Source organism: Sordaria macrospora, chromosome 2 (assembly GCF_033870435.1).
Source record: "Sordaria macrospora chromosome 2, complete sequence".
In the NCBI taxonomy this organism is placed as follows: Eukaryota; Fungi; Ascomycota; class Sordariomycetes; order Sordariales; family Sordariaceae; genus Sordaria; species Sordaria macrospora.
In genome coordinates, this window is record NC_089372.1 from 4847350 (window position 1) to 4872115 (window position 24766).

At 50.8% G+C, this 24766-nt stretch overlaps 7 protein-coding genes across 7 annotated transcripts; 3 read left to right on the forward strand and 4 right to left on the reverse strand.

Moving 5' to 3' along the window:
* Nucleotides 1–13: 13 nt before the first annotated feature.
* SMAC4_03216 (uncharacterized protein) lies at nt 14–1928 on the reverse strand. The gene is made up of 4 exons (XM_003349579.2): nt 1801–1928; nt 1094–1656; nt 728–819; nt 14–623 (listed from the first exon to the last, which is right to left on the reverse strand). The coding sequence occupies exons 2-4, from the start codon at nt 1599–1601 to the stop codon at nt 600–602; spliced, it is 624 nt and encodes a 207-aa protein (XP_003349627.2). The 5' UTR covers nt 1602–1656; nt 1801–1928; the 3' UTR covers nt 14–599.
* Nucleotides 1929–2450: 522 nt separating this feature from the next.
* On the reverse strand, nt 2451–4041 carry SMAC4_03217 (uncharacterized protein). The gene is made up of 3 exons (XM_003349580.2): nt 3840–4041; nt 3247–3701; nt 2451–3178 (listed from the first exon to the last, which is right to left on the reverse strand). Exons 1-3 carry the CDS (start codon nt 3909–3911, stop codon nt 2887–2889), a joined length of 819 nt encoding a protein of 272 aa, XP_003349628.1. The 5' UTR covers nt 3912–4041; the 3' UTR covers nt 2451–2886.
* A 264-nt stretch (nt 4042–4305) lies between these two features.
* Nucleotides 4306–7550, reverse strand: SMAC4_03218 (uncharacterized protein). The gene is made up of 3 exons (XM_003349581.2): nt 5406–7550; nt 5186–5307; nt 4306–5123 (listed from the first exon to the last, which is right to left on the reverse strand). Exons 1-3 carry the CDS (start codon nt 6433–6435, stop codon nt 4593–4595), a joined length of 1683 nt encoding a protein of 560 aa, XP_003349629.2. The 5' UTR covers nt 6436–7550; the 3' UTR covers nt 4306–4592.
* Nucleotides 7551–10301: 2751 nt separating this feature from the next.
* SMAC4_03219 (uncharacterized protein) lies at nt 10302–12007 on the forward strand (the record flags this gene model as incomplete). The annotated part of the gene is made up of 5 exons (XM_066089906.1): nt 10302–10806; nt 10873–10904; nt 11007–11086; nt 11189–11456; nt 11521–12007. The coding sequence occupies exons 1-5, from the start codon at nt 10714–10716 to the stop codon at nt 12005–12007; spliced, it is 960 nt and encodes a 319-aa protein (XP_065946228.1). The 5' UTR covers nt 10302–10713.
* Nucleotides 12008–12073: 66 nt separating this feature from the next.
* Nucleotides 12074–13538, reverse strand: SMAC4_03220 (uncharacterized protein). The gene has a single exon (XM_003349583.2). It carries the CDS (start codon nt 13191–13193, stop codon nt 12390–12392), a length of 804 nt encoding a protein of 267 aa, XP_003349631.1. The 5' UTR covers nt 13194–13538; the 3' UTR covers nt 12074–12389.
* Nucleotides 13539–14946: 1408 nt separating this feature from the next.
* Nucleotides 14947–17555, forward strand: SMAC4_03221 (uncharacterized protein; the record flags this gene model as incomplete). Its single annotated transcript, XM_003349584.2, has 4 exons — nt 14947–15058; nt 15157–15173; nt 15312–15422; nt 15492–17555. 4 exons carry the CDS (start codon nt 14947–14949, stop codon nt 17553–17555), a joined length of 2304 nt encoding a protein of 767 aa, XP_003349632.2.
* Nucleotides 17556–19168: 1613 nt separating this feature from the next.
* On the forward strand, nt 19169–24395 carry SMAC4_03222 (uncharacterized protein). Its single transcript, XM_066089907.1, has 5 exons — nt 19169–20067; nt 20145–20857; nt 20936–21315; nt 21369–21505; nt 21560–24395. Exons 1-5 carry the CDS (start codon nt 19902–19904, stop codon nt 24064–24066), a joined length of 3903 nt encoding a protein of 1300 aa, XP_065946229.1. The 5' UTR covers nt 19169–19901; the 3' UTR covers nt 24067–24395.
* The last annotated feature ends 371 nt before the right edge of the window (nt 24396–24766 follow it).

The window sequence follows — 24766 nt, forward strand, 5'->3', positions numbered from 1 at the left end:
GCCGCCTGAAAACTCCGAGATATTATGACAGAATATCGCAACAAGTATACGCTCAGTACGCTCGAACCCAAAATCCATTGTCAGCTAACGATACACCCTAGACCTGCGCTTTCTAACTCATTATCCCTTTCCCTCCGTCTGAAGCCGGTCTTTGCCACCGTGTCCCGCTCTGGCGCCTGCTCTGGGGATGAATCTGGCTGATAAACAAACAACGACGTTGAGGACTCAGGCGGCGATTTGACTTCGTCCTGGTCCGCTTGTTCGTCTCCTCGATCGATTTCGTCCGGTACTGGGTCGAAGTGTGGTACTGGGTCGGATTGTAGTGCTGGTGGTGAAGACGCTTGAAAATCCCAAAAAGATGATGAAAAAGATAATGACGGAAAATAATCTTGCTCTTGCTCCTGCTTTATACGCGGTGGTGGTTCCGGGGTCTCTGGTGGTGGGAACGGCGGTTGAGACGACGGCGATGGTGGTTCTGGAGGATCCGAGCTCAGGCAAACCACTATGCAGTCCAAAATTTCCTCCTCCTCCTCTGACTCCTCCTTTACTATTCCTTCTGTCTGTTCTTCTTCTCCGGACTCATTGCCCAAAGTCGACCACTAAGCGCTATCAATGGGGATGTCCTTCAAGTGGCGGTTAGTTACAAAGAGGTCGTGCAACAGGATGTTTCTTACAGGATGCCATTGAATGAAAAGCTGCCTTGTGGGTTGCTGGTGCTCGTACGAACCTCTTTACCAGTTGCTTCGATGTCAACAGGACCCGAACCGTTCAAGTCCATATCTACGTCACCGTCGGCATCCTTGAAATCGTCATCGAAGTCTGAAGTGGAGTGGGAAAGTCAGAGGGGCATTCGCTAGTTGGCACTTTGGGTTCCGGTGATGTATGAGGAAGAGGGCATGGCACGGCGGCATGTACCTATGGAGACATGGAATGTAGGAGTGAAAGAATAGGAAAAGGATAGGTAATTTTGTCTTGGTATCTAAAGAAAATAAGAATGACACAGCGCAGCGCGAATGAGAAAGATGAAGACTCGCCGGAACCGTTCATGAAAGAGTTCAGATTTGGGAGCCAAAATGAGGCTACTTTTACTCACTTGCAGCCTCGTCGACGTCAGAGGCAGCATCAGAGGCGGCCTTCTCGGCCTCTTCCGCATCCTCCTCGGCAGACTCCTCGGTCACAGCCTTGGGGGGGCGGCCACGTCTGCCGGGTCCGCCCTTCTTGGGTGTCGTGCTCTTCTTGGGGGTAGCCTTCTTGGAGATGGGAGCGGCAGCCTCGCTGACATCCGACTTGCGAGGACGACCGCGACCTCTGCCAGTGGAAGAGGGGGTGGCCTTGGAAGCAGAAGCCTTGGGCGTAGCAGCCTTCTTCTTGGCGGCAACGGGGGTGGCAGCAGCAGCAGCCTTGGGAGGACGTCCGCGGCGAGAGATGGTGCTGGCAGCAGTTTTCTGAGCAGGCTTCTTCACACCACCGCTACCCTTGGGCCTGCCACGAGGGCGACCACTAGGGGGGGCAACAGCCTTCCTCTCGGACGGGTCCTTGGGGGGACGGCCACGGCCGCGCTTGACGGGCTGCTCTTCAGATTGGGGCTTGGTGGGCGCCATAGTGATTGGAGTGAATCCGGATGCTATTGTTCTTTACTTGGAATTCTTCTATTTACTATGGAAACGGTTAGTTTATGGTGGTTGGGCAACGTGAATGGCGCGTCGGCCAAGCAAAGGAGGGTGGGCGGACTGGGCGAGTGGAGGTCGTGCGTGGATGGGGAAAAAGAGTGAAAATGCGAAAAGCAGCACGCGCACTTACCGAAAACAAAAAATCAGGAAAAAATGGCCACGATCCAGTTGCAACGAATTTTTGATATATCCGTGGAATTCTGAGGATGGAGAAGGTTGGCCGGGTGGTTTTTTTGTTATAGGAGAAGAGAATGATTTTTGTTTTGATTTATTTCGGACGGGGTTCTGGTGCTGCCGCAGGAGCGAGAGCGAGCAGGCCCAAAGGCGTGTGCTGTCACTTGACGCGACATGCCTGGACCCTTCCCCCATGGGGGCGTCCTGGTCTCGGTCCCGTCTCCTCCCACCCAACAACAACCCCTTTCTGGGCAGGAGGAACCTTGGTCCCCGTTCTCGGTTCTTTCCGAAGATGGATACGACCCATGTCATATTATTGCGAGCGTAAGAGCGTTCGTTTGTCTCCTCTCCAACTTCGACTAAATTTCTGGTTAAAAGCACAGCGGTTATATCCACTAGTTTGCGTCACAGCGACCGGTCGCGGTCTTGCGTGGTCCCAGTTCTGTGTCAGGTCTGAAGTATGGGCATAATTATACCTGGCACTCTTTATGTTATGATCGGTAGTGTCTCTTCCTTTCGGCGTCATGCCATCTCGTGCCTGCTCCTCTCCTTTTTTGACATCATCTCTTATGACAATTCAAGCATGCGCGATGGGATCGTGAAAGTTGTTTGTTCCTCCAGCATCGTGAGCAACCCCGTCGGCCCACGTGCATAATTAGCCATTTCATATATCTTAATCGTCGTTATATGGTACAAATCTCTGCGCCTTTCCCTTGACTCCGGTATGATTTGAGTTGGTGTGCTGCTTGTCGCGCTCCACCTTTTCCAAACTCAAAAGCATTTCGGCTCGCAGGATCCCATTTCCCATCGTGTCACCAGCTTCCTGTGTCCCACCGTAATGTTGAGCTTAACCCTAGACCAATCTTACAGAATTTTGGCATAAAGGAAGACGCCTGTTGGTGGTCTAGACAACCACCGGCTCCCGGTATATAAAGACATAAGGAGAACATGACCGATCCCCACAATTCCACGTCATTAAAGGTTTTTATAAAGGTGTCATTAAACGAAAACTGCAAAACAAAAGTGTTTGCCGGATTCCCGTTCATAGATCGCCCTTCTTAGACTTGGCGCTGGCACCGCTCTTGACGCGGCGGGCAACGGGACGGTTAAGATGGTGCGAGGGGATCCAGCTCTCGTCAAAGTTCTTCTCGCCGCCAGAGGTGGCACCGGCCGACTCAGAACCAGACAGGGGCTCGGAGACCTCGACCTTCTTGACCTTCTTGGGGGCCTTGGTCTTCTTGACAGCCTGGGGGAAGAGAGCCTCGATCCAGGTCTTGTAGACGAAGTAAAGGGTAGCGCCGAAGACACCGGTGAGGAAGAGGTAGAGGAAGATGCTACATAGGAAAATGGGTCAGTACACATGCCCCGTCAATCCATCGGCTGTGAGCGCAAAAGAACTCACATCTGGGGGTCGAAGATGCTGGTGGGGGCCTCAACAATGGCGGCGGGACCGTTGTGCAGCTGGATCTCAAAAATTTCGCCGGCGGGGTTGGTGATGACGGCAATAAGCTCGACAACGACATCCTGAGGCATCATATCCAAGACAAAGTTGTAGGGAAGAGTCTGCTTCTCGCCAGCCGGGATCTCGGTCTGGAAGCGAGTGGCGGTCAAGTTGCGCACAATCGAAGTGTAGAGAGGCGCGTCCTCGGGCAGGGGACGAGTGGTCTTGAGGGCACCGCCAACGAAGGCGACCTGGATGGGGCCCTCCTCCTGGTTGGTGATGTCGATAAGAGCCCTGGTGACCTTGCCGTTCACGAGCTTGACACCGAAGATGTCGGCATCGGGGAAGGTGGTCTGGACATCAGCCTTCAGCTCGGGCTGCGAGACGGGAACCGTGGTCGCATCATCGCCGAAAGCCTATAGAAAGTGCTGGTGGTTAGCAACTAGTGGGACGAGGAAGCGGGGAGAAGCTATGATGCGGTCATAACTAGCTGAATAGCTAGGTCCGAGCTGTTCCCGACGAGAACACAGCTGGGAAGGGAATCAAGGGCTTACCTCTTCTTGCGCAAAGACAGAGACAGCGCGGAGAGCGAGCAGGGCGAGAGAGGACCACTTGAAGTTGACCATGATGACTGGCGTGGGGGAGGAAACCGGGAAACAAGGAGATAGAGATTGGGTTGACGAAGCAAAAGAAAGGAGGAAGCAGAAGGGAAGTGGAAATTCAAGGCCAAATATCTAGAAGCGTGAGGTGTCCCAAAGGCGGCGAACACTGGACCCAACCAGGGAGTGACCTGAGCTCCAGCGGAACTGGGGACGGGCGGCGGGACGAAGTGCGGGTCCTCTTGGCAGCCAAGACGCGACTCTGACGAACGGGAAAGTGTTGGCACGAGTCTGCAATGTGTCTTTTGCCAGCCCCTGCCTTCATTAGCTCCTACTAGCTGCTAGATATGCATTTATCAAGCTTACTGTCGACAAGAAGCCTCAATTGGCGCATATTATGGCTTCCAGAGCTTCCAGTGGTCCACATTTCCCCAGAGATACAATGGCAGAGCCCAAGGGCAGATCAGATCAAATCATCAGAGGACAACAACCGGATGGAAAACAAGGGTCAACTTGACATGGAATGGAGCTCTCCTTGATGTCCAGTATCAGACAACAACTATCGGCTTCATCATAACCTCATCAACAGCTTGGTCAAGTAATTTAAGATGTTTTGACGCCTTTCAACCGCGCACGTCATCGCTTTAGACGATATTTCGACTCATCGACAACGTCCACCACATATTGGATGGGATACATCTATAGACACTATAGCGAGTTCAACACGGACTTCACTGCTTTAAAATCTTCTTCAACATCAACCTTCCAACTTCCCACCGCAATGCGCACCGCATTCTCGCCGTTCCACTTTGTCGCGCTCACATACATCCTCCTTGTCTCGTTGATCTTTTCCACCAAGACCTCATTAAGGTCAGGATTCTTCGCCTTGAACAAGACGATGATATGCGTGCATTCGATATCAGCTCCTGTCTCGTCTGGAAGCAACTCGTACTTGTCCGAGTCCCGGATAAAGGCGGCGATTTCCCGTGCTAGGTCAACCATCCTCGCCAGCATTTCTCCCATGTTCTCGCGGCCGAGGTGTAGAAGCAAAGCATACACAGGAAGGGCACGGAACCTTCGCGAGTTTTCTAGGCCTACGTGTAAGGGGCTTTGAATCTCGGTGTCGGTACCAGATCTTGACGTTGAGGCTACTGGCGCTAGGTATGCCGCGTTGGGGTTCTGGAAAACTTGGCTCATAACTTCAGGTTTACTGCACAAGAAGATGCCGTTGTCGTATGGCTAAAGAAGACTCGACGTCAGAGGGCCGGGTTTTTGAGAGAGACTGAGCGATGAAGACTTACCACGTTTAGCAACTTGTGACCATCAGCGGCTATACTATCCGCCAACTCGAGGCCAGCCGTCCTCTCACGAAGTTTGGCGAACCTGTCGACCTTGGGAAGAGCGCGAGCAAATATCCCAAATGCTGTTTCATATCGCCATACCGCCGTCAGCAAATCACTATTGCCGTACCGCGTCTTTGAAGGCAACCTTCAACTGATGGGGTGCGTAACGGGAACTTACCTCCATCAACATGGATCCACGCTTTGTATCGATCGGCCAACTTCCTCAGCTCCTTCATGGCATTGCCACTCGTCCCGAACTGCCCGGTATTCACCTCTCCCGCGCTCACCACGATGAGGCTCGCCACTCCTTCGCGCTTGAGCTCCCGCTCTACGGCCTTCAGATCCAACACCCAGGGCGTATCTGGGAACCCCAAATCCTTAACCACCGCCCTTCCCAACCCCACGACACTCGCCGCCTTGTAAAGTGACGAGTGACCTTTGCTCGTCAAAATCTGTACTTCCCTCACACCCGCTGCCATGCACGCACCCACGAGCCCCAGCTCGCCTACTCCTCCCGTCTTTGCGTAGTCAGGCAGCCTTGCCGAGATAACCGCCTCCCGCCCGCATGCAAGGCCCATGATATTGCTTGCCGTTGCGCCAGTAGTAAAGGTCTTACCCTGAAACCCGTCCAGAGCCAAGAGGGAGCGGAGCATCGAAAGAGCATGGTGTTCCACGACAGTACTTATAGAATGCGTCGTCGGCAAATGAACCTGCACGTTCTGATCGAGTGCCGTGACCACATTATCAGCCGCCTGCGCCACAGGGTGAACGCCGCCCGTCACGAAACCGTAGTAGCGCGAGGAAAGCGCCTGCGAGTTGAGGGCCGGCACGATGTCGGCTATGATGTGCGTGAGCGTCGAGTAGAACTCCTTGCCATGGCCGGCGAGACCCGTAATCTGCGGCGGCTCGCCGCCAAGGTGGATGGACGAATCGTGGCAGTAGTTTTCCACCCACGCTTCGGCGTGGGCCAGATCCTTTGGGCGAGGCGTGACGCAGAGGTTGGGGTCGAAGGTTTGCGTGAGGATCTGGAGGACTACGTAATTGACCACCAGCTTTTTTATATCGTTCAGCCTCTCGGCTCCCTGACTGGATGGGCAAAACTCATCGAGGAGTTCGGAAATCCTGCTTTCCAGTGGCTTGAGGATCCTGTCCACGTAGGCGGGCTGCATGTGATCCGGTAGAGAAGGTGTGTTGTTTGCTGCTGCCATGGCGATGCTGTTCCTTTGATGGCGGGATGATGTCCGGTTCGATTTGGTTGGTTTTTGGGTCAAGTTCAGCTACAGGTTATATCGGCCGCATGGCGTGCATGAGAGCGGCATGCTTTCTACTACTTATATGATGGCTTAGTGTGTTGACGAATGTTTGAAGGCTAATGATCTCTAATGTTCTCGAGTGGTCTGCTAATATCCGTCTGTACCGGTATCATGATATCCTCGTTAATTGGTATAGACTAAGACATACCTTGCAACAAGACAGTGGGAGATGATGATCATTCACAAGAGGAGGGGAAGTCGGAGGGCGGGAAGATATGCAATTCCAACGGATGTTTGGCGGTTGGCCTGCGCCTGCTGTATCGATAAAGGCGATAAGGCACCCCTCAGCCCCCACTTTCCGCACTCAATTTCAGGGCATGCAGGCCGCTGCAGCCAGAGTTATCCAAAGGAAGGAACTCTCTTCACCTCTCTTCACTTTGTTTCCACTTGCTACGGAAGTTTAATGACAAGTGAAGATTTGCGCCTGACAATTCAACACCCGCCACATTCACCGATGGACCACTTTGCGCAAATTCGTGCTCAGTGCAGTGAAGCGAGAAAAGCAACCTTCCCTTTCAACTCTTCAGACCACGTTGTCCGTCCACGACTTGCAGACAAAGTAGCAGCCATCCCACCTACACCACAGATGTGCATCGTAGGCCTGCCAATGCCACTGCAGATGTGTTTCATTTATGCTTCTGCCGTACAGCCGGCTTCTGCTTTCCATGGATATGAGCTGGCAAGGACAGCAATGCGAACACCTTTGGAGGCCCTTCTTTGGACTGACCATCTCCATACCTATCTCTCATATGCGCCATCCTGGACACTATATTCACTTCTCGCCTCGGACCGACATGGTTCTGTCCTTCCCTGTGCACTATGGATGGATATGAAAACATCAGAAGACAGACGACCTGTATCGACCTTCACAATCGACTTTCACAATCGGACCGTACCCTCTTCTGCCGGTTCATGATTCCAAGGGCCTAGAATACCTACCTTAGCCCTGAAAAGACTGACCCTGGAAGAGTCGGTGGGGAACTCAAAGATGCGGTGGTTCCAGCCGCTTCATCCCGCGGATTCATGCCTCATTGGGCTTCGTGGCCCAGTGGTACCAGTGGTACTGAATACGCCGAGTGCGTCAAATGGTACCCTCCATGCGCGGTCCCCCCCCCCCCCCCCCACAAAGTGCCTCCCATGCCTTTGTACGCACCAGACTGCTGGGTCCGTTCCACATTCAGGGGCGCGTTCCAATTTTCGTCCATAGAATCCATTCTGTTAATCTGTATACAAAGGTAAAATCTGCAATACTGATAGGGATAGGTTTGTACCATTTTTTTCTTCTTTTTTTTTCTCTTTTTATTATATAGCAGCGCCTGCATGCGCTGTAAGCGAGTCTTTACAATAGGAGTATAAACCATCATCAAAATCTTTAATAGAGAATATTGTTATAATGTCATAAGACTGTCAATACTACAACGAACTCAATATTGAAGTTATTTATAAATAAATACGTTCGTTTTATAATTAGAAAACCGTTGTATGTGTCATGGGGCTGGCGCCTAGGGGTGTTTGCCTGGCTTGAACTCTATGAAAGCCAGGCCTGCCCTCTGACTGGGTGCACTCCTGGGGTATGCCGCACGAACCACATTTTCGACCTTGGCGTTTCTAGCACCTTCGATATACGCACCTCTCTTGTGTATTTAGCTGTAAGCTCCATGCCATACTGGCACAGACTTCCCTTTTCCTCTTTGTCGAATATTATCACTTTCACCAAGGCCTACCTGTGTGTATACCTCGTAGAACCCTTACAGTATGAAACACTATATTATTTACGCGGTTACCAGTTATAGTAGTTAATAGTGTTAACTATAAAGGTTTAGGAAGATGAAAAGAGGAATATAAATAATAATCTACTATAATAATAGTTGGAATCGGGCAAATTGCAGCAGCTATACTTTTGAGCGTATAAGAGCTTTATTACTAGTAATAATAGCAAGTTAATATAAATCATAAATTTCGAATACTTAATTGAACAAAGAAGAGAGGAATTGAATTAAGTATAAATATAAATATTAACGTAATAATATTATTAATCAAAATCTTTCAATACTTATTTTGTAATTTTTCATTGTTTTTGTTCTTCTATTAAATGATTTATTATTCTACTTTTTATATCTTCCAACTATTTTAATATTGTTGTTAACATGTAGCTAGTCCTGTGCTTTGTAACTATCTTATACTACCTTGTAGTATATAGAAGGCTGATTGAACTATTCCTTCTACGAAATCAGTCCACTCAGGCTCCACAGAACATACTAGAATACAGAAGTTTTGCTACTGTATTTTAGATTCTCTAACTTGTTCAGCATTGCTTCTAGACTAATTTGTCATCATAGAATGTACCAAAAGCTCATAGATTCAGTTCATTTCTTTCATGGTATAGTGCTCTGTCATGGGGCTGGCGCCTAGGAGTGTTTGCCTGGCTTGAACTCTATGTAAGCCAGGCCTGCCCTCCGACTGGGTGCACTCCTGGGGTGCGCCGCACGAACCACGTTTTCGACCTTGGCGTTTCTAGCACCTTCGATATCCGCACCTCTCTTGTATATTAGCTGTAAGCTCCATGCCATGCTGGCACAGACTTCCCTTTTCCTCTTTGTCGAATATTATCACTTTCACCAAGGCCTACCTGCGTGCATACCTCGTAGAATTCTTACAGCTCTTACAAGCGCTCCTATCAACTTACAGAAGCTCCTACACTCTGGAAGGTTCTAAATACTTAACGTTCGTGTATATAAAGACCGCTTCTCTTCTTTAGTTAGTTACTCCTTAAGCAAGCAAGCACAATCAAAGCAATATAATACAGTCTACTCTTATAATGCAGAGTTTACTATAATAGTTGTTTCTTATAGTGCAGAGTTCACTGTACTCTTTTATTTTGAGAGCAGAGTTCTCTTTAAGACCTTTTTTACAACATCTACTGTCACAGGTTGACATTAGCTATATAGTATACATTCCGAGTTTTGCCTTGCAAGCAGAACATCGTCTTATCTTTTGTAGGTTTGGCCGTCTGGGCATATGCACCCTAGCCTGTCATATCCATCTATTATCTTTACTACTACGCCGCTTTCTTCAGTACTGCTGTCGTACTTCTTACCGCTTCCGCTCCGCTCTGCTACAAGTGCATAGTTCACTGTAGCATCTCTATACTGGTGCTATTATTATAGGCTAGTTAGGGCATTGCAGCAAACAATGGTTAACTTTATTAACAATAATACTTTTGGCTTAAATAACTTAATTTATAATAGCTTTCGTATACGGATATCCTGTCTAAAATAAAAGAACTTCCCTATCAATATTATTACCTTTAGTAAAGTACCGCTGCAATATATTAACTTATTACAATACTGTCACGGCGCTGGCAGACCACTATACTACTAAGTTATATTTTAAAAAGATACAAGTAATCAAAAGCTGGCAGTTCAGTCGCTCAAGTAGTCTTATATGGTTTGTTTCAGAAGAAGCACCCGAGTACATTCCGTGACAAGCCCGATTAATAATGAAAATATTTTTTTTGTAAGTATTGTAGTTAATCACTTCTAGCGCTTTACATTATTCTTTAAGAATATAACTAGGATATATGTAAGCAACAAGTAGATTATAAGGGTGCTATAGAAGTTGAATAGGGCTTCTTAGTAGAAATAGTACTTTTTGAGAGTTTAAGTGCTTTTATACAGTGTTTATACAGTGTAATTAACTGCATATCAATAGCAGGGGTCGATTTTGTATGGGAAACGGATTCCATGGACGAAAATTGGAACGTGCCCCAGATGTGTGAGGTGTGCCAGATTCCCAACCCCGGACAGTTGACTCGCTTCCACCCACACCATCGGAGGGTGGACCTCGATGCTTCCCAGTCCTTGGATCCCGTCGATAGGGTTGACCCAGATTGCTGGGACGCCTCGTCAAGCTTCCCAAACTTTCTCGGAGCCTTTCCTCCCCCTCCTACCTTCGACTACCGTGTCCCACCCAATCGGTACCGCCCACAGTCGTCCTTTCGACTGGGGTTGGATATATCATACTTGTCTTTTCTTCCTCTCCTCTCCCGGAAACACTTTTTTTTTGTTTTTCTCTCTCTCTTTCTCCTCTTCCTCTGCTCTTTCGATTCTCTTCTGAACCCTTTTTGTGTCGAACGCCTATCCATTTTCATCCACCCCTTGGCTTCTTACGACCATGACATTTCTTCCGAGCAATGGTGGTCTTCATGGTTATCAGTTCACTTTCGAAACATACCTAGACTCATCCTCACGAAACATCGAGGCTGACGTTAGTACCCTGATGAACCAGATGTCCTGGGATTCAACATAGTGTACTGACATTCTTCATATGCAGTCGGACCACTCTAGCTCTAGCCGCGACATATAGTAAATCACACTCCCCCAAATCACCCATGATGGAGAACCTTTTTTTCCGAGGTGATCGGCAAACTTTCACATGTCATCCTCTCTAACGCTTTACAACTGAAGTGACTCCGTTTCCCTCTCAGAGAGCATCTCCAAGTACGAGGAAGAATTTGGGAGAACATACCATTCCTATCGCGCGGGGTGTAAGTTTCACATAATATCGTCTAATTCTCAGGCATTCTTCCAAACGCAAAACCCCAGAATCATCTGGCTTTAGCTGCTAACCTCGAATAACGCATATATAGCTTACCATTACCCCAACGACCCTACCGAGACTGAGCGTCTAGATGACCAATATGCAATCGCCAAAGAGGTGATGGAGGGTCGCAACTACTTTGCGCCCTTCTCTCGTAAAAACTCCCCAAGAAAGGTGCTGGACATCGGGACGGGTACTGGCACCTGGGCCATCGACATGGGCGATGAGTTCCCCGAGGCCGAGATTATCGGGACCGACCTCTCACCTGTTCAACCCGATCTCGTTCCGCCAAATGTCCGATTTTTCGTGGAAGATTCGTAAGCTTCCATAATAGGTCCCAGTTCCCATTTTTCGATCACTAACACTAACCGATCCTACCAGATCCGAAGAGTGGATATATCCTCCCAACTACTTCAACTATATCCACACCCGATACACCCTCGGTTGCTGGTCAGATATGAAGTCTCAAATTATCCAACGAGCATTCGATCACCTAAAACCGGGCGGGTGGCTCGAGTGCCAGGAGCTGAACGTGCTCCCAGTATGCGACGACGGCAGCATGACGGATGACTACAAGCTGCTGCAGTGGGCTCAAGATATGGACGTAGCGTCCAGGGCTGCGGATCGAGAGCTGATCATTGGCGACGATATCAAGCAGTGGCTGGAGGAGGTTGGATTTGTGGATGTGCAGCAGATGGTCTTGAAACTTCCCGTGGGCGGGTGGGCTAAGGAACCAAGGTTGAAACACCTCGGAATGCTTTGGCAGAGGAATCTGTCAGGCGGACTGAGTGGTTTAAGTGTTGGGTTGCTGCATCGGTTTGGTGGAAAGACGGTAGAACAGGTCGAGGTGAGTTTTCTGTCGCATTGATTTTGCCCTGGTGAGATTCGAGGAGAACTCTCCTGCTGACCTCTCTTGTTTATGAAAATACTAGGTCGACCTGGTAGACGTACGGAATTCCATGTTCGACAGGAATGTCCATGCGTACATGAAGATCTATGTTGTCTGGGGCCGAAAACCGGATGTCGTTTCATAAGGCAAGGCAATCAAAAGGCAAAAAGAACTTGAAAGCTCGGAATTCCAACACTGAGTTGTTTGAATTTGCCATCCACCCCACTTCTGCGGTTTCAACGCGAGTGACTCCTGAGATGACGCCATCTCCTCCAGACTTAACCCATACAAATGTCTGTCCGTCATCCACGCACCTAACCAACACTATCACCATTCTTCCCCTGAACTCGTCCCAAAGTCCTCACTCCTCCTGCTTGACCAACCACTCTAACTGCCTAATCTTCTCCTCATCCCCTTCCATTAACATCTCCAACCCCTTTCGATCCAAAAAGTCATGGTCAAAAACCTCCCACCCCGGCACTGTCGTCTCCGAAATGAAAACCATCTCATCGTCATCCTCCCCATCTTCCAAGGGCAAAACAAAAGTCCCCTTATACTTGCCCCCGTCCACAACCCACTGCACCTTCTCCTTTTCCACATTCTTGCCCACTACAAAACTCTCCACCCTACACGGCGTCTCATCCGCGTGCAAAACCACGTACCGCCCCCGTCCACGATGCAGCGTATGGATGATCCGTCCCCTGTTCCGATGTAGATACCCCTTTGGCGAACCACCACTCCCCTCCTTGCCGGCGCCCGTTAAGAGGTAATAAATAGTCGTCGAAGCATTCCTCTTCTTGGGGTCAAACCCAGGCCGGTAGGAATCAGGATCAAACGTGTAGTTTGGACCATCCTCGGCCGGGTTGGGATCCGAAAAAGTGGTGGCGGGATAAAGAGGGAAAGGGGAGGGAATCTCGAGGGGGTTCCGATCGGTTTCGGCCATGTAACCGCCTTCGACGAAGGCGGTGAGGGAGAGGGAGTTGATGATGGATTGGGTGGAGGGGGGCTCGATAGAGGCGTTCGGGAGTACTTGCGGGGCGGAGATGACGGAGGGGGGTGGTGGAGGAAAGAGAAGGTTGTCCTTGATGGTGCTGTTGGAAGAGGCGGCCATGGTGGAGGTGAGGGTGAGGGTGAGGGTTGTTGCTAGGAGGGATGATGAGTGCATCGGTTTTTTCGCAGGGTGATGTTCTTCGGGTCGGTGAGATCGGTGTTTGCTGTCGTTGATATTGTTACTAGTAACTAGTGGTTTGGGAGTTATGAGGTTATCTTCGTTTTTAATGTTGTGATCTCATTCGTCTGAGCTTAGTTCCTTGAATGGGCGAAAGCGGGAAGTAAGTTGATGTAAGAGGAAGATGATGTTTCGCCGTGTTTCACAAGGAAGACAATGGGCGTATTAGCAGACGGGCAATAAAAGACTGGACATGCAATGTCATCATTGTCGGATGCAATATGGTAGTAGCAATCCGCACTTTCTACGATCGGCAATTGTTGACTTGTTGGCCGGTTTGTTGATTGCCCGTGTACGTGTAAGTGTTATCGCCGGAGGGTGGAGCAAATTTGTCGGGTGATAGGCGGGCGAGAGCGGGCCTGGCGGGCGTGGTAAGCGCGGTGATGATGTAAATGCACCACAAATGTCTTGCCGTGAACCCCCGTTTTGAGAAGTCACGGTTAGTCGGTTAATTGCACGTTTGAGTAGGTATCTGGTCGCTTTCTTTTTTCCCATGAGAACCCGATTTTCGTGGAAGGTTATTGTATACATCGGACCTTGCGAACATCCATACCGGCACTGTTGGCCGACATGTGGAGCGTCATATAACCCTAACCCTATCGGCACATTCGGCATGGCGACGATACCCGAGACTTTCAAATCTTGTGAACTGTTGTTTCCATCTCCGGACCCAAGCTTATGGTCGTTTTGTTCCAATCGGTTGAGACGACGGAAAACAACCGCAAGGGATCCGGTGCCGACGACAATGGTATTTAGGGCCAAGACGGGTAGCTGGGATGGACTGGCGTCGGTTGGGGTACTGGAAAAGGGGGTCATCACAGCTGGCAAGGGGTCTGCCCTTGGCTGGGGACATTGTTCTTTTTCTTCCCATGTTGCCAGACAGAGCACGAATAGGGAGATGGAACCCCTCTTCTTACTTGGCTTACTTGGCGGGCGGTGCTAAACTGAAAAGGGCTGGAGGATCAGCCATAATTATTTTGCTTTTATAGGGGTGTCCGGTGCCCAGCGGAGGACGTGAGCATCTCGGTGCCCAGTGGCCAGGGTGAGTCTCTGATAGTGTCGTGGTACTGTAGTGTAGGTGAACGTCATGATACCCAGTTCTCGGTACGAGGATTCAGGTTGTTTTGGGTAAAGATGTAGTATAGGATGGATATGAAAAAAGAATGGGGGAAACCTCAAACGTCATAGACACAAAGAGGCAGCTGCAGTCCGCTGTTGATATTCACCGTTCCCTTCCAAGGACCGCCCCTACCGCCCGTTCAGTAGAGCCCATCTTCGCTTGGGCACCGGGCGCCGAGCACACCAGACGGGGACACAAACACCGGCCGCGCCGTCCGACCTCTTTTCCGCATTTCAAGACTGGGTCCCAATTGGCGTCACAACCCCTGGCAACCTATGGTAACCCTGTCCACCAGCCTGAACGCCCACTGGTTTTAGCGGCTCGCTCCCGAGTCCCAACCTTCCGGTCCATCCCAAGCAATCCTACCTTACAGCACTTTCACGCTTCACCTCGTCTTCGCACTTCGACTGCGATCCCAAACCACAACTTCCCGTCCGACTCGACCTCCCAACACCCATCGCCAACCCGAACAATCCAACCGTTCCGAAACAGGACAATCCATCGACACATTCCGCGCAAACACTGGGCAGCCCGAACCAACTGTCCCGCCCGGTCTCGTTCTCGCGCGACATGTCGGGAACAATGAGCAAGCGCCAACAGGCGCGCAACGAAAAGGTTCTCCACGAACTCGCCCAAGCTCCCGGCAACAATGTTTGTGCTGATTGTTCAGCACGGAATCCATGTATGTTCCCCCAATTACCTTCCACGATGGCTTCATGCCGCACCTTCCGCCCTTCGCTTCAGAGCTCGGACGACCGACTAACCCATCTTCTACCACAGCCTGGGCATCATGGAGCGTACGTCTACCTACATAATTCTCCCTCTTTGTGGTTGTGATCCGTACAAACAACAGCCCCCATACCCGATCCTCCGTCCGGCCACGCATGATCTTTCCGCGCCGCGCACGACCTTGCTAATAATCATCGGCTCTTCAGTTGGGAATCTTCCTTTGCATGCGGTGCGCCACTATCCACCGCAAGCTGGGCACCCACATCTCCAAGGTCAAGTCTTTGAGCATGGATAGTTGGTCCAACGAGCAAGTCGAGGTATGCAAGATACGCCATGCCCATGCCGATTTCCGCTGCAGGGACGCTCACACTTTTCACGCCCTCTAGAATATGAAAAAGGTCGGCAATATTGCCTCCAACAAGACCTACAATCCCGACAACAAAAAGCCACCTATACCGGTCGACGCCGACGAGGTAGATCCCGCGATGGAGAGATTCATTCGTCAAAAATACATGCAGCGATCCCTGGCGGGCGCCAAGAAGCACAACACCGGCAGCACCTCTTCCGACGAAACGCCCCCTCCGCTTCCCCCGAAAACCGGCAGTCGATTTGGCTTGAGGTCGGCATCCTCCATATTCCCACTTGGCTCAAAGAAGAAACACGACACGGGCAGGTCGGCCTCTCCTGGGCCACGGAGTCCGGCATCCCCCCGGACCAATGGAGGCTTTGGGGCAACGGTTCGATTCGAGAGCAACGACGCCGATGAAACCGGAATCAAGTTACAGAAGCTGCGGGATATGGGCTTTACGGACGCACAAAGGAATGCCATGGTTCTTAAAGGGGTTGGCGGGTCTTTGGAAAAGGCTATCGAGGCGTTGGTTAGGCTGGGAGAGGGAAGGGAGGCTCAAACACCGCTCAACCTGAACAAGAAGCAAACCCCCACGGCCTCTAGCCAGAGTTTGGCACCATCGACATCTAGCCAGGACGCAGCTCGTGGACGACCGATCAGCCCAGCCAGCATGAACCCGTTCGACATGCTCGACCATGCGCCACTGCCCCCTCAGCCGTTGTCCTCTCAATCGACAGGCACACTGCAAAATAGGAACCCTTATAACATGACCACGACGAATCCTTTTGGCGTACCACAGCAAACGGCCCCTCAGCAGCAGCAACCGCAACAGCAACAGGCCATGTCCGCGTTCGATCAAGCTTTCCAGAATCTCTCGCTTGCTCCTCCTTCTCAACCGCTCTTCCCCCACCACACAGGGGGAATGCTTGCTCCTCAGCAGCAGAATGCTCCGGCAGGATACCAGCAACCCCAGATGACAGGACCGGCTCAGCAGAACTATCCCTCGATTGCTCTCGCCAGCAGCCAGACTTTCCCCTTAACGTCGCAAGCTACTGGTTATAACCCATTCTTCAACAACCAACAACAGCAGCAGCAGTCTCAGACCCAATTCCAGCAACAGCAGCAGCAGCAGCCCCAGAATCAATTCCAGCCCCAGCAACCAATGACCATCAACACGACAGGCTACGCCGGTAGCTATGCAAACAACCCTTTTGCCAAGTCGCCGACAAGGTTGCAGTCACCTACCCTCACCCAAATACCCGAACAGTCGCAGCAAAACTTCTACGCTGGCGGACAAGCTCAGGCCCCCGCGCCTCTGAGCATGCAACAGACTGGAAATAATCCCTTCTTCAACCAAGCAACAGGTGGAATGCCCCAGCAGCAGCAACAACAGGTTCCTCAGCAACAATACGGTCTTGCACAACAAATGACGGGACAGGTACCGCAGTACCAGGCTCAGGGACAGATGCAGATGCAAAACCCCCAGGTCGCCCAGATGCCCCAGATGCCCCAGATGCCCCAGATGCAGCAAGGCAGATATAACCCACAACAACAATATCAACCACAGCAGCAGCAACAACAACAGCAATATCAACCGCAACAGCAATATCAGCAACAATATCAACCTCAACGACCCGACAATGCGTCCATCTTGGCTCTGTATAACTACCCACAGCTTGCTCCCCAACCACCCCAGGCGCAACAGCAAAACCCGCCTCAGGCCCACGGCCAGCAAGCACCCGCACAAGCTGGACAGGCGAACGGAAACTATGCTCCACAAGGACAGCCCCAACAGCAGCAGTTTCAACAGCAACAGCAACAGCAACAGCAACAGCAACAGCAACAGCAACAGCAACAGCAACAGCAACAGCAACAGCAACAGCAACAGCCACCAAACCAAGGGGCAGGAAGCCAGATGGCGGGAAGCAAGAACCCGTTCATAAGCGCAGGAGGGCCGGCTCAGGGACAGCAGCAGAACGGGGCGGCACCCAAGGCATACAACGCAAGTAGGGAAAGTGTAATGGCCTTGGGGATGGATTGGTCAAACGGGAGGCACAGTCCAGATGCTTTTGCCAGCTTGAGTGCGAGAAGCGGACATTGAGTGGAAAGGGATCTTCCACTTGAGTAAAGGGGAAGGTTAGTCCAGCTCAAGGCATATATTGCTTGGTGGAGGTGTAACTCACGTTTCTTGTGTGTTAATTGATTTTAGTACATCTTGTCATAGGGATGAGCACAGCATCTACGATTCACTCTTCTTGTACATACTAGCTTTTGCCCGTTCATATGTCAGTTTTTGCCCGGTACTGCTAGGGTCATTCACTAACATTGTGGTGTTATTGTCTACCTATTTTCATATTTCGTTCTATTTGAACGCTGTCCGGTCGTCAAAACTGCGAGATAGGTAGATAATCGATGGACAATGGGGCTCGGAACATGTGCAGGAGTTTATAAAAGGGTCGTTGGTGGCTACATAATATGCTACCGGCCTGCTGCAACCAAGCACTGAGTAGCGCTATGGACTTAATTGAACTGTAGAATTTACTGTACAGCGGGACGTGCATCTTCCTGCTCACATTCTAAAATTCCTCGTTGTTCCTTCTTTGTCATGCAACAACCACTGTTTCCACAACAGCACCGAATCGCGATCACCACCAAATCACTTATTCCACGCCGCTGATGACATTCGGAAGGTTCTATTTACTCAGATTTTCATTTCATTTGCAGCGTATTTAGCTGAGCCTGTCACGCCTTTTCCTCTTCAACCAACGAAGCCAGCGATCATGCCTTCCTTTTCACCGGCAAGAATCACATTGTTCCAAGCTTATTGCCATATATTCAAGCCATGCCAACCATGGTGGCACCATCAAACGAAAGCACCGCAGTAATATCGCTCAACAGAGCTCAGCACAGCACAGCCGCAAAGGATTATCCGGGGATATACTACGCTGAGCATCCTCGGCGTTCGCAAGCCCCAACAACCGCTGTCGATGATACATACATCTCGGGTCATCACGTTTACGTTGACTGCTGCGGTGTTGTAACCGTGTCCAACCCTTCCACTCGGACTTCAGTGCCAAGAACAGGAGATGCACACAAAAGCTTCACAGTAAGCTCTGCAGACAGGCTATGCATCCTTCACCAAGCATCGCCATTGGCTTGCTGAGCCCGCCGTTCACCACCCTCCCGTGAGCCTGTCCGTCAATGGTTGGTAGTGTTGCAGTGGTCTTATGGTATCACCGAGAAAACCTACCGCTACCTGTTCTACCGCCCACACTCCGCCCACATTCCTTCCTCGCACTAATGCCGAAGGATGGAGAACAGGTTTACCGACTACTAATCGCTAGCATTACAAAGTCATTGACAGGGCGCCACTGCTTTTTCTGACAGATAACAGCCCAAAGCACAGCTGGCCACCACCATGGAAGAGAGGCTTTGAGATCGCATTCAGTAACGTGCTGGAGTCAGTAACAGACACCGAGATGCTGGGCAAGTGTCCAGGACACGGCCGGTGGAAACCGAGCAAGGAAAAACAGCAAAGGGAAGTGAAAAGAGACGAGAAGCGCCATACTACTGGTTCAGGCATGACAGGAAAGAAAAGGTGATCGCGATCCTCTCTCTGAGAGGCGTTGGATTCTGCTCTATTATCACTTTCACACTACTGCTTTCATCCTTGCTTTCCTCCTGCTTGTCTCTCTCTTTTCATGCTGTTGTTACCATGTTGTTAAGTCGGCTCCCGGTTGCAAAGTTGCACGGGTTGGGTTGTCACTGTCTCACTCACACCCGGATAATGATGTGGCGGCTTCATCTGTTGTTCACGGTTGTTCCAGGAACACCAACTTGCTCAAGCGCGAAACCTCCTGCCCAGCCATGGCCACTTGCATGCGATATCCTTTGTCTCATCCATCGCGTCGGCGGCAACCGACAAAGAACATACTAATCGCTGTTTATTTTCTCACAAATTGAGTTGGTGCCAACCATGAAACGAGGGGCATGCCTTTCCAGATTAGTCTTGAACCGGTTGGTTGGTTCCGGGGGCTGAGGACTGAAGACCGGGAAGTGAGGTACGTACGGGCACGTCGAAGGCACCCTTTAGGAAAATGACGGGATTCAGAAACAGCGCGGCTTATCCCCGCTCTATGTGTCACTCAAACCGCAGGTATACATGGACCAATCGGCCTATGGACGGGGCTGGATACCAGCTTTCTGCCGTGTTCCCCTCCGCGCATGAGGGTGATTTGCCTGGAAGCCAGGTGATAGATATATAGCCCACATTGCCTGGCAAGGCTGCTGCCTGTTTGACGCTTGCTTCTTCTCTCCTTCTTTTTTTCTTCTACAAGAACTGCTCAGGCCGATCAGAGATAGCTGAGAAAGAGTGAAATCTCAGTTTCCACACCTCCCTTTCTCATCCTCACACTCATCCAGAGCCCAATAGCCCAACGCGCCCAAGATGTCACGGTCTCCATCACCAACACCAGGTGGGAGGTCGGTTCTGGCAGAAATGACGGTTTATCAACCTCACGGAGGACTTTGGGGTCAACACCATAAGTACAAGACACCGCAAAGTAAGGTCGACGATTTCTGGACAAAGTTTACCGCGAGAGTCCCGGGAAAGGGTAAGTACACCTACAATTCCTACCCGAAATTTTTCAGCTCGGCATTTGGAGAGCCTGAAGGCTTACAAATTCTGCAGCCACTACGGTTCTCCCCAAGAACGAGTACGCTGAGAGGCTTGCCAAGCGCAAGTCAGCTAAGGAGGTGGGAGGTGGTACAAATGCGCAAGCATCCTTCGAAGAAGCCGCGGCTATCTGCAGGGCCAAGGTGGAAAAGATCGTTCAAGAATGCCGTCGTGTCAACCAGAAGTACAGAGACCCGCATTTCGACCTGGAGTACGACTTGAAGACGGGTAGGCGCGATTGCCTCGAATCGCTTAGTAACGAGAACATCATCGAATTCTCCAGTAGCGACTCAGATTCCGACTACAACCACCTACCACGCCCCCGGTCGCGATCCCATCGTCACAGGAGAGACTATGGTGATCGTGACCAAGGCACAGGCACTCCAGCGAAGTGCCAGATCAAGACCCAAACCAAAGTCGCCAAGGGAGATGAAGTCGCGCAATTGTCCCCGCAAGGACGGATGCCTGGGTCCAAGTTTCGGCCCGCATCAGTAAAGCGTGTGGGCGAGATCTTTGACGACCCAAAGTTCTACATTGAAGGTCCCTCCGCAAATGATGTGCGCCAGGGCAGAGACGGTGACTGCTGGCTCATGGCGGCATTGTGCACGATGAGCAACAAGCCTGGACTCATCGAACGGATTTGTGTGGCTCACGACCAGGACATTGGTGTCTACGGCTTTGTCTTTCACCGGGATGGGGAGTGGTTCAGCGAAATCATTGATGACAAGGTAATGCGAGTTGATAAATTATTCATTGTTCTACCAGTGCGCTTGATGAATCTCGCTAACCAGACGCGGCTGCAATAGCTCTATCTCACTAGGCCTGACTATGATGAGGCTATAGATCGTTTTCACATGGAACGTGTGTTATGGGATGATAGGGATCGCCCAGACTCTGAGGAAATTTATAGGAAAACCTACCAATCCAATAGCGGCGCACTCTACTTTGCGCAGTGCGAGAACCCGAACGAAACCTGGCTGCCTTTGCTCGAGAAGGCTTATGCCAAAGCCCACGGAGACTATGCAGCTATTGAGGGAGGTTTCACTGGTGAAGGTATCGAGGATCTCACGGGCGGTGTGACCTCTGGATTATACACTGCGGATATACTTGACAAGGAACATTTCTGGAAGGAGGAGCTTATGAAGGTCAATGAGCAATTTCTGTTTGGATGTTCGACTGGGGTCTGGTGAGTTTCCCGATTCTTTATTTGCATACAAAATACTGACAACAAGGGCCCAGGGGACGCGGCTACGGTGACAGAAAGGGGATTATGGAACAGCATGCCTATTCTGTCATGAAAGCGGTGGACATTGACGGGGAGCGACTCCTCTTGTTGAAGAACCCTTGGGGGAAAGGAGAGTGGACAGGGCCCTGGAGTGAGTTTCTTCCAGAAGCCTTGCGCTGAGAAAGTGGCTAACATAACTCTACAGGTGATGGTTCAAAGGAGTGGACACCAGAATGGCTGCAGAAACTAGATCACCGGTTCGGAGATGATGGTGCATTTTGGATCTCCTACAGGGACTTCTTGCGCAAGTTTCAGGCCTTTGATCGAACACGCCTCTTCGGACCGGACTGGAAAGTTACCTCCATCTGGACCACGCTCTTCGTACCATGGACCCTAGAATATCATGACACCAAGTTTGCCTTTGCACTGGCAAAGCCCGGCCCGGTGGTCATCGTCCTCTCCCAGCTTGATGACCGCTACTTCCGCGGGCTAGAGGGCCAGTACAGATTCGAGCTTAACTTCCGCGTGCATCGTTCTGGGGAGGACGACTATCTAGTACGAACGCAACACTCCTCTCGTATGAACCGCTCCATTAACGTGGAACTGGATCTTGATGCTGGCGAATACTTGGTCCTCGTCAAGATCGATGCCACTCGCAACGAGTGGGTTCTGCCTACCGAGGACGTTGTGCGGAATAATGCCCGTCACCATCGCGAGAAACTGCTTCGTATCGGGCTTTCCTATGATCTGGCGCATAGCAAAGCCAAGATCAAGGAAAGTCTTGAGGAGAAAGCAGCTCGCGAGGCACATGAACAGCGGAAGAAGGACAAGCAACGAGAAAGTTTGCGGAAGGCTATCATGGAGGAGAAGGAGATTAACTACTACAACCGCATGAAAAACTGCGAAAGGACGAAGCGTCGGGTGGACAAAAACAAGGAGAGGATGAAGAGGAAGGCCGAGAAACGAAAGGCGAAGGTGGAAAAGAAGAAGGAAAAACGGGAAGAAGCAGAAAGGAAGCAGGCTGGAGAGACATCCGAGGCTCCTATCAATGGGCAAAGAACGGGGACAAAAGATCATTCTTTCAGCCTTGGTGCTGCCTTACATCATGATGGCGAGCGTATGGTACCCGCGGCAGTAGATACTGCGCCGTCTACAGACGCCGGACAGCCAACTCCGTCCGTTAGCAGCACGGGTGCTCCCGAAGTCGATGCAGCGGACCGTCTTCCAGAGCCTGTACTGCCCGGCCCTGTTACAAAGGATGAAAAGGCTCCAGAGGCCCCTTCGACGGATGTACTGACGCCTCAATCAGCTCCAACACAGCAGCGTGGTGGTGAATCTTCCACCAGCCTTTTTGAACCATCCTCGGAGCAGGCACAAGAACCAAGTACGCAGAATCCAGTCGGCATACAGCCAGGGTCATCAGCAGAGATCAACAAGACACCGAAGGACGTTCCTCAACATTCGCAATCACCTCATCCAACGCAAGACGAAGATGAAAGAAACAATAATCGTAATAAGGAGATTGAGACCAAGCTTTGGGCAGCTGTTAATCTTTTCTCTAGCTTGAAACAAGAGCTTGAGCTAATGCTCGGAGACAGTGTCAACAATGGTACGGAGCAGGGGCAAGAACCAAAGCCAAAAGATATCGACAACCAGAGGCAGCCTCCACCACCTCCTCCTCATCTTCGTGCCCCGTCCGAGCAACGCACTCTCCAACCACCGATGCCTCCTCCCCAACGTCCCTTCTCGGCTCCCCACATTCACGACCACCGCCAGCAAAGACCCCTCTCCCAACTGCGTGGAAGATCACCAATGCACCCACCCATTGACACCGGACCCTCGTCTCGTCGGGCTCGGCAACGAAATGGACTACCGCCGCCACCACGTCGCGATGTCTTTTTCGACGACCCCCATCATCAAAGTCGCAACACCGGTCCCCGCTTCTACGACGATAGCTTTTCTGAGTCTTCTTCCCCTTCTGACTCAGAAGATGACTACAGCATCTCCAGTATATCCGACATTTCCGACCGGGAACTTGACATGCACATTCGTGACGACGCTCGTCGCAACGGGAGGCTTCAGGATCAAGGCCGTCACCAGGCTGCTATCCTGCCACCACCGCCGCCCCAGCCGCAACCGGTGCAACCTGGTCCTCCGTATCCGGGTCCGCCGATTGGGGGCAGAGGTCGGGATCCCCGTGGGAGACATGGTGGCAGAAGAGATGTGCCTATGAATGGACCGGTTGACCTGAATGCGGAGTTCGAGAAGAACCCGTGGAATGCGGTGGCGGTGGTGGGGTTGAGGGTTTATTATCGTGTTGATCAAGATGTCACTGCCGCTGAAGATGGAGACAAAGGTCCAGATGGCAAGGAAGGGGAAAGTGAAAAGAAGGAGATGGTCAAGTTGAAAGTTATCAGACCGAATCCATGGGAGATTGTCAGTGATAATGAGAGGGATGCTAAGAAGAAGAAGGAGAAGGATGGGGAGAGAAAGGAGAGTAAGTGGATTAAGGGGTTCAAGAAGAGTAATAAGAAGGGCAAGGAAGGGGACGACGGTGTGGCTAAACCGGGGAAGGAAAAGGATGATGAGGGTGAAGACAAGGGGTTAAAGAAAGAGGAGGTGGAAAAGGTGTTGGATGTTGATGATAGCGCGAAGGATGCTACTCTTGAGGGCGAGGAGAGGGAAAAGACTGTTGCTGAGGGGCAGGTGTAACGGGTGACATTTGTGCTTTTGGCTTGTTTAAGGATGGCGATGGTATTTATCTCCTTTAGGTAGATTTCTTTCAAGATTATGTAGTTTATCACACCGGTGATGTACCTTGGGTGTTGTTCTTGTCTGGCTCATCAGGTTTTCCATCAATAATGACAGAGTCATTTGTTGGCCAATTCCTTTTTAAACATTCAACTTCACTCAGATACTCATCGGGGCTAGAAACGCCCCAGTCTGACCCTGTGGGAGTACCTTTACTTGAGATAATGCTGGGATTGAGTTGGTAACTGAGTTTGAAATTTCATTCCGTGAAGAGACAACATATCCGCTCGCAACAACCGCCACTGATCTCAGACGACGGAAAGCGATGGCCTCGTCGACTGCCTGCTGGAAACCCCCTTTCTCCATCCTTAATAAACCCATTTACAGATCAACCTGGATTGAAAGGTAGAGGTACAGATAGGTAAGAACGACTGTCCTGACAACACTGCACCTTCCTTCCCTCCGCAATTTGAATGTTGAGAAACCATACTTAAGTCAACATGTACCCTTGGTCAACTCAATGAACTTTAAAGCGCTTAGTTTTCAATCGTCTACCTACAACTCTTCCTCGCCTTCTCAACGGGACAGAACACAAACCCCCTGAAGAGTAGGTCTTATTGTCCCCATCTCCCCATCTCCCCGTCAAATTAAGCATTCAAAG

Coding starts and splice junctions, on each gene's coding strand:
- SMAC4_03222 (XM_066089907.1), top strand. CDS start 19,902: ATGTCACGGTCTCCATCACCAACACCAGGTGGGAGGTCGGTTCTGGCA. Junction 20,068..20,144: donor CGCGAGAGTCCCGGGAAAGG/GTAAGTACACCT, acceptor CAAATTCTGCAG/CCACTACGGTTCTCCCCAAG. Junction 21,316..21,368: donor GGATGTTCGACTGGGGTCTG/GTGAGTTTCCCG, acceptor ACAAGGGCCCAG/GGGACGCGGCTACGGTGACA.
- SMAC4_03220 (XM_003349583.2), bottom strand. CDS start 13,193: ATGCACTCATCATCCCTCCTAGCAACAACCCTCACCCTCACCCTCACC.
- SMAC4_03216 (XM_003349579.2), bottom strand. CDS start 1,601: ATGGCGCCCACCAAGCCCCAATCTGAAGAGCAGCCCGTCAAGCGCGGC. Junction 820..1,093: donor TGACGTCGACGAGGCTGCAA/GTGAGTAAAAGT, acceptor ACTCCACTTCAG/ACTTCGATGACGATTTCAAG. Junction 624..727: donor TCGAAGCAACTGGTAAAGAG/GTTCGTACGAGC, acceptor CGCCACTTGAAG/GACATCCCCATTGATAGCGC.
- SMAC4_03218 (XM_003349581.2), bottom strand. CDS start 6,435: ATGGCAGCAGCAAACAACACACCTTCTCTACCGGATCACATGCAGCCC. Junction 5,308..5,405: donor GTGGATCCATGTTGATGGAG/GTAAGTTCCCGT, acceptor GATATGAAACAG/CATTTGGGATATTTGCTCGC. Junction 5,124..5,185: donor GTCACAAGTTGCTAAACGTG/GTAAGTCTTCAT, acceptor AGTCTTCTTTAG/CCATACGACAACGGCATCTT.
- SMAC4_03217 (XM_003349580.2), bottom strand. CDS start 3,911: ATGGTCAACTTCAAGTGGTCCTCTCTCGCCCTGCTCGCTCTCCGCGCT. Junction 3,702..3,839: donor CTGTCTTTGCGCAAGAAGAG/GTAAGCCCTTGA, acceptor CACTTTCTATAG/GCTTTCGGCGATGATGCGAC. Junction 3,179..3,246: donor AGCATCTTCGACCCCCAGAT/GTGAGTTCTTTT, acceptor TTTCCTATGTAG/CATCTTCCTCTACCTCTTCC.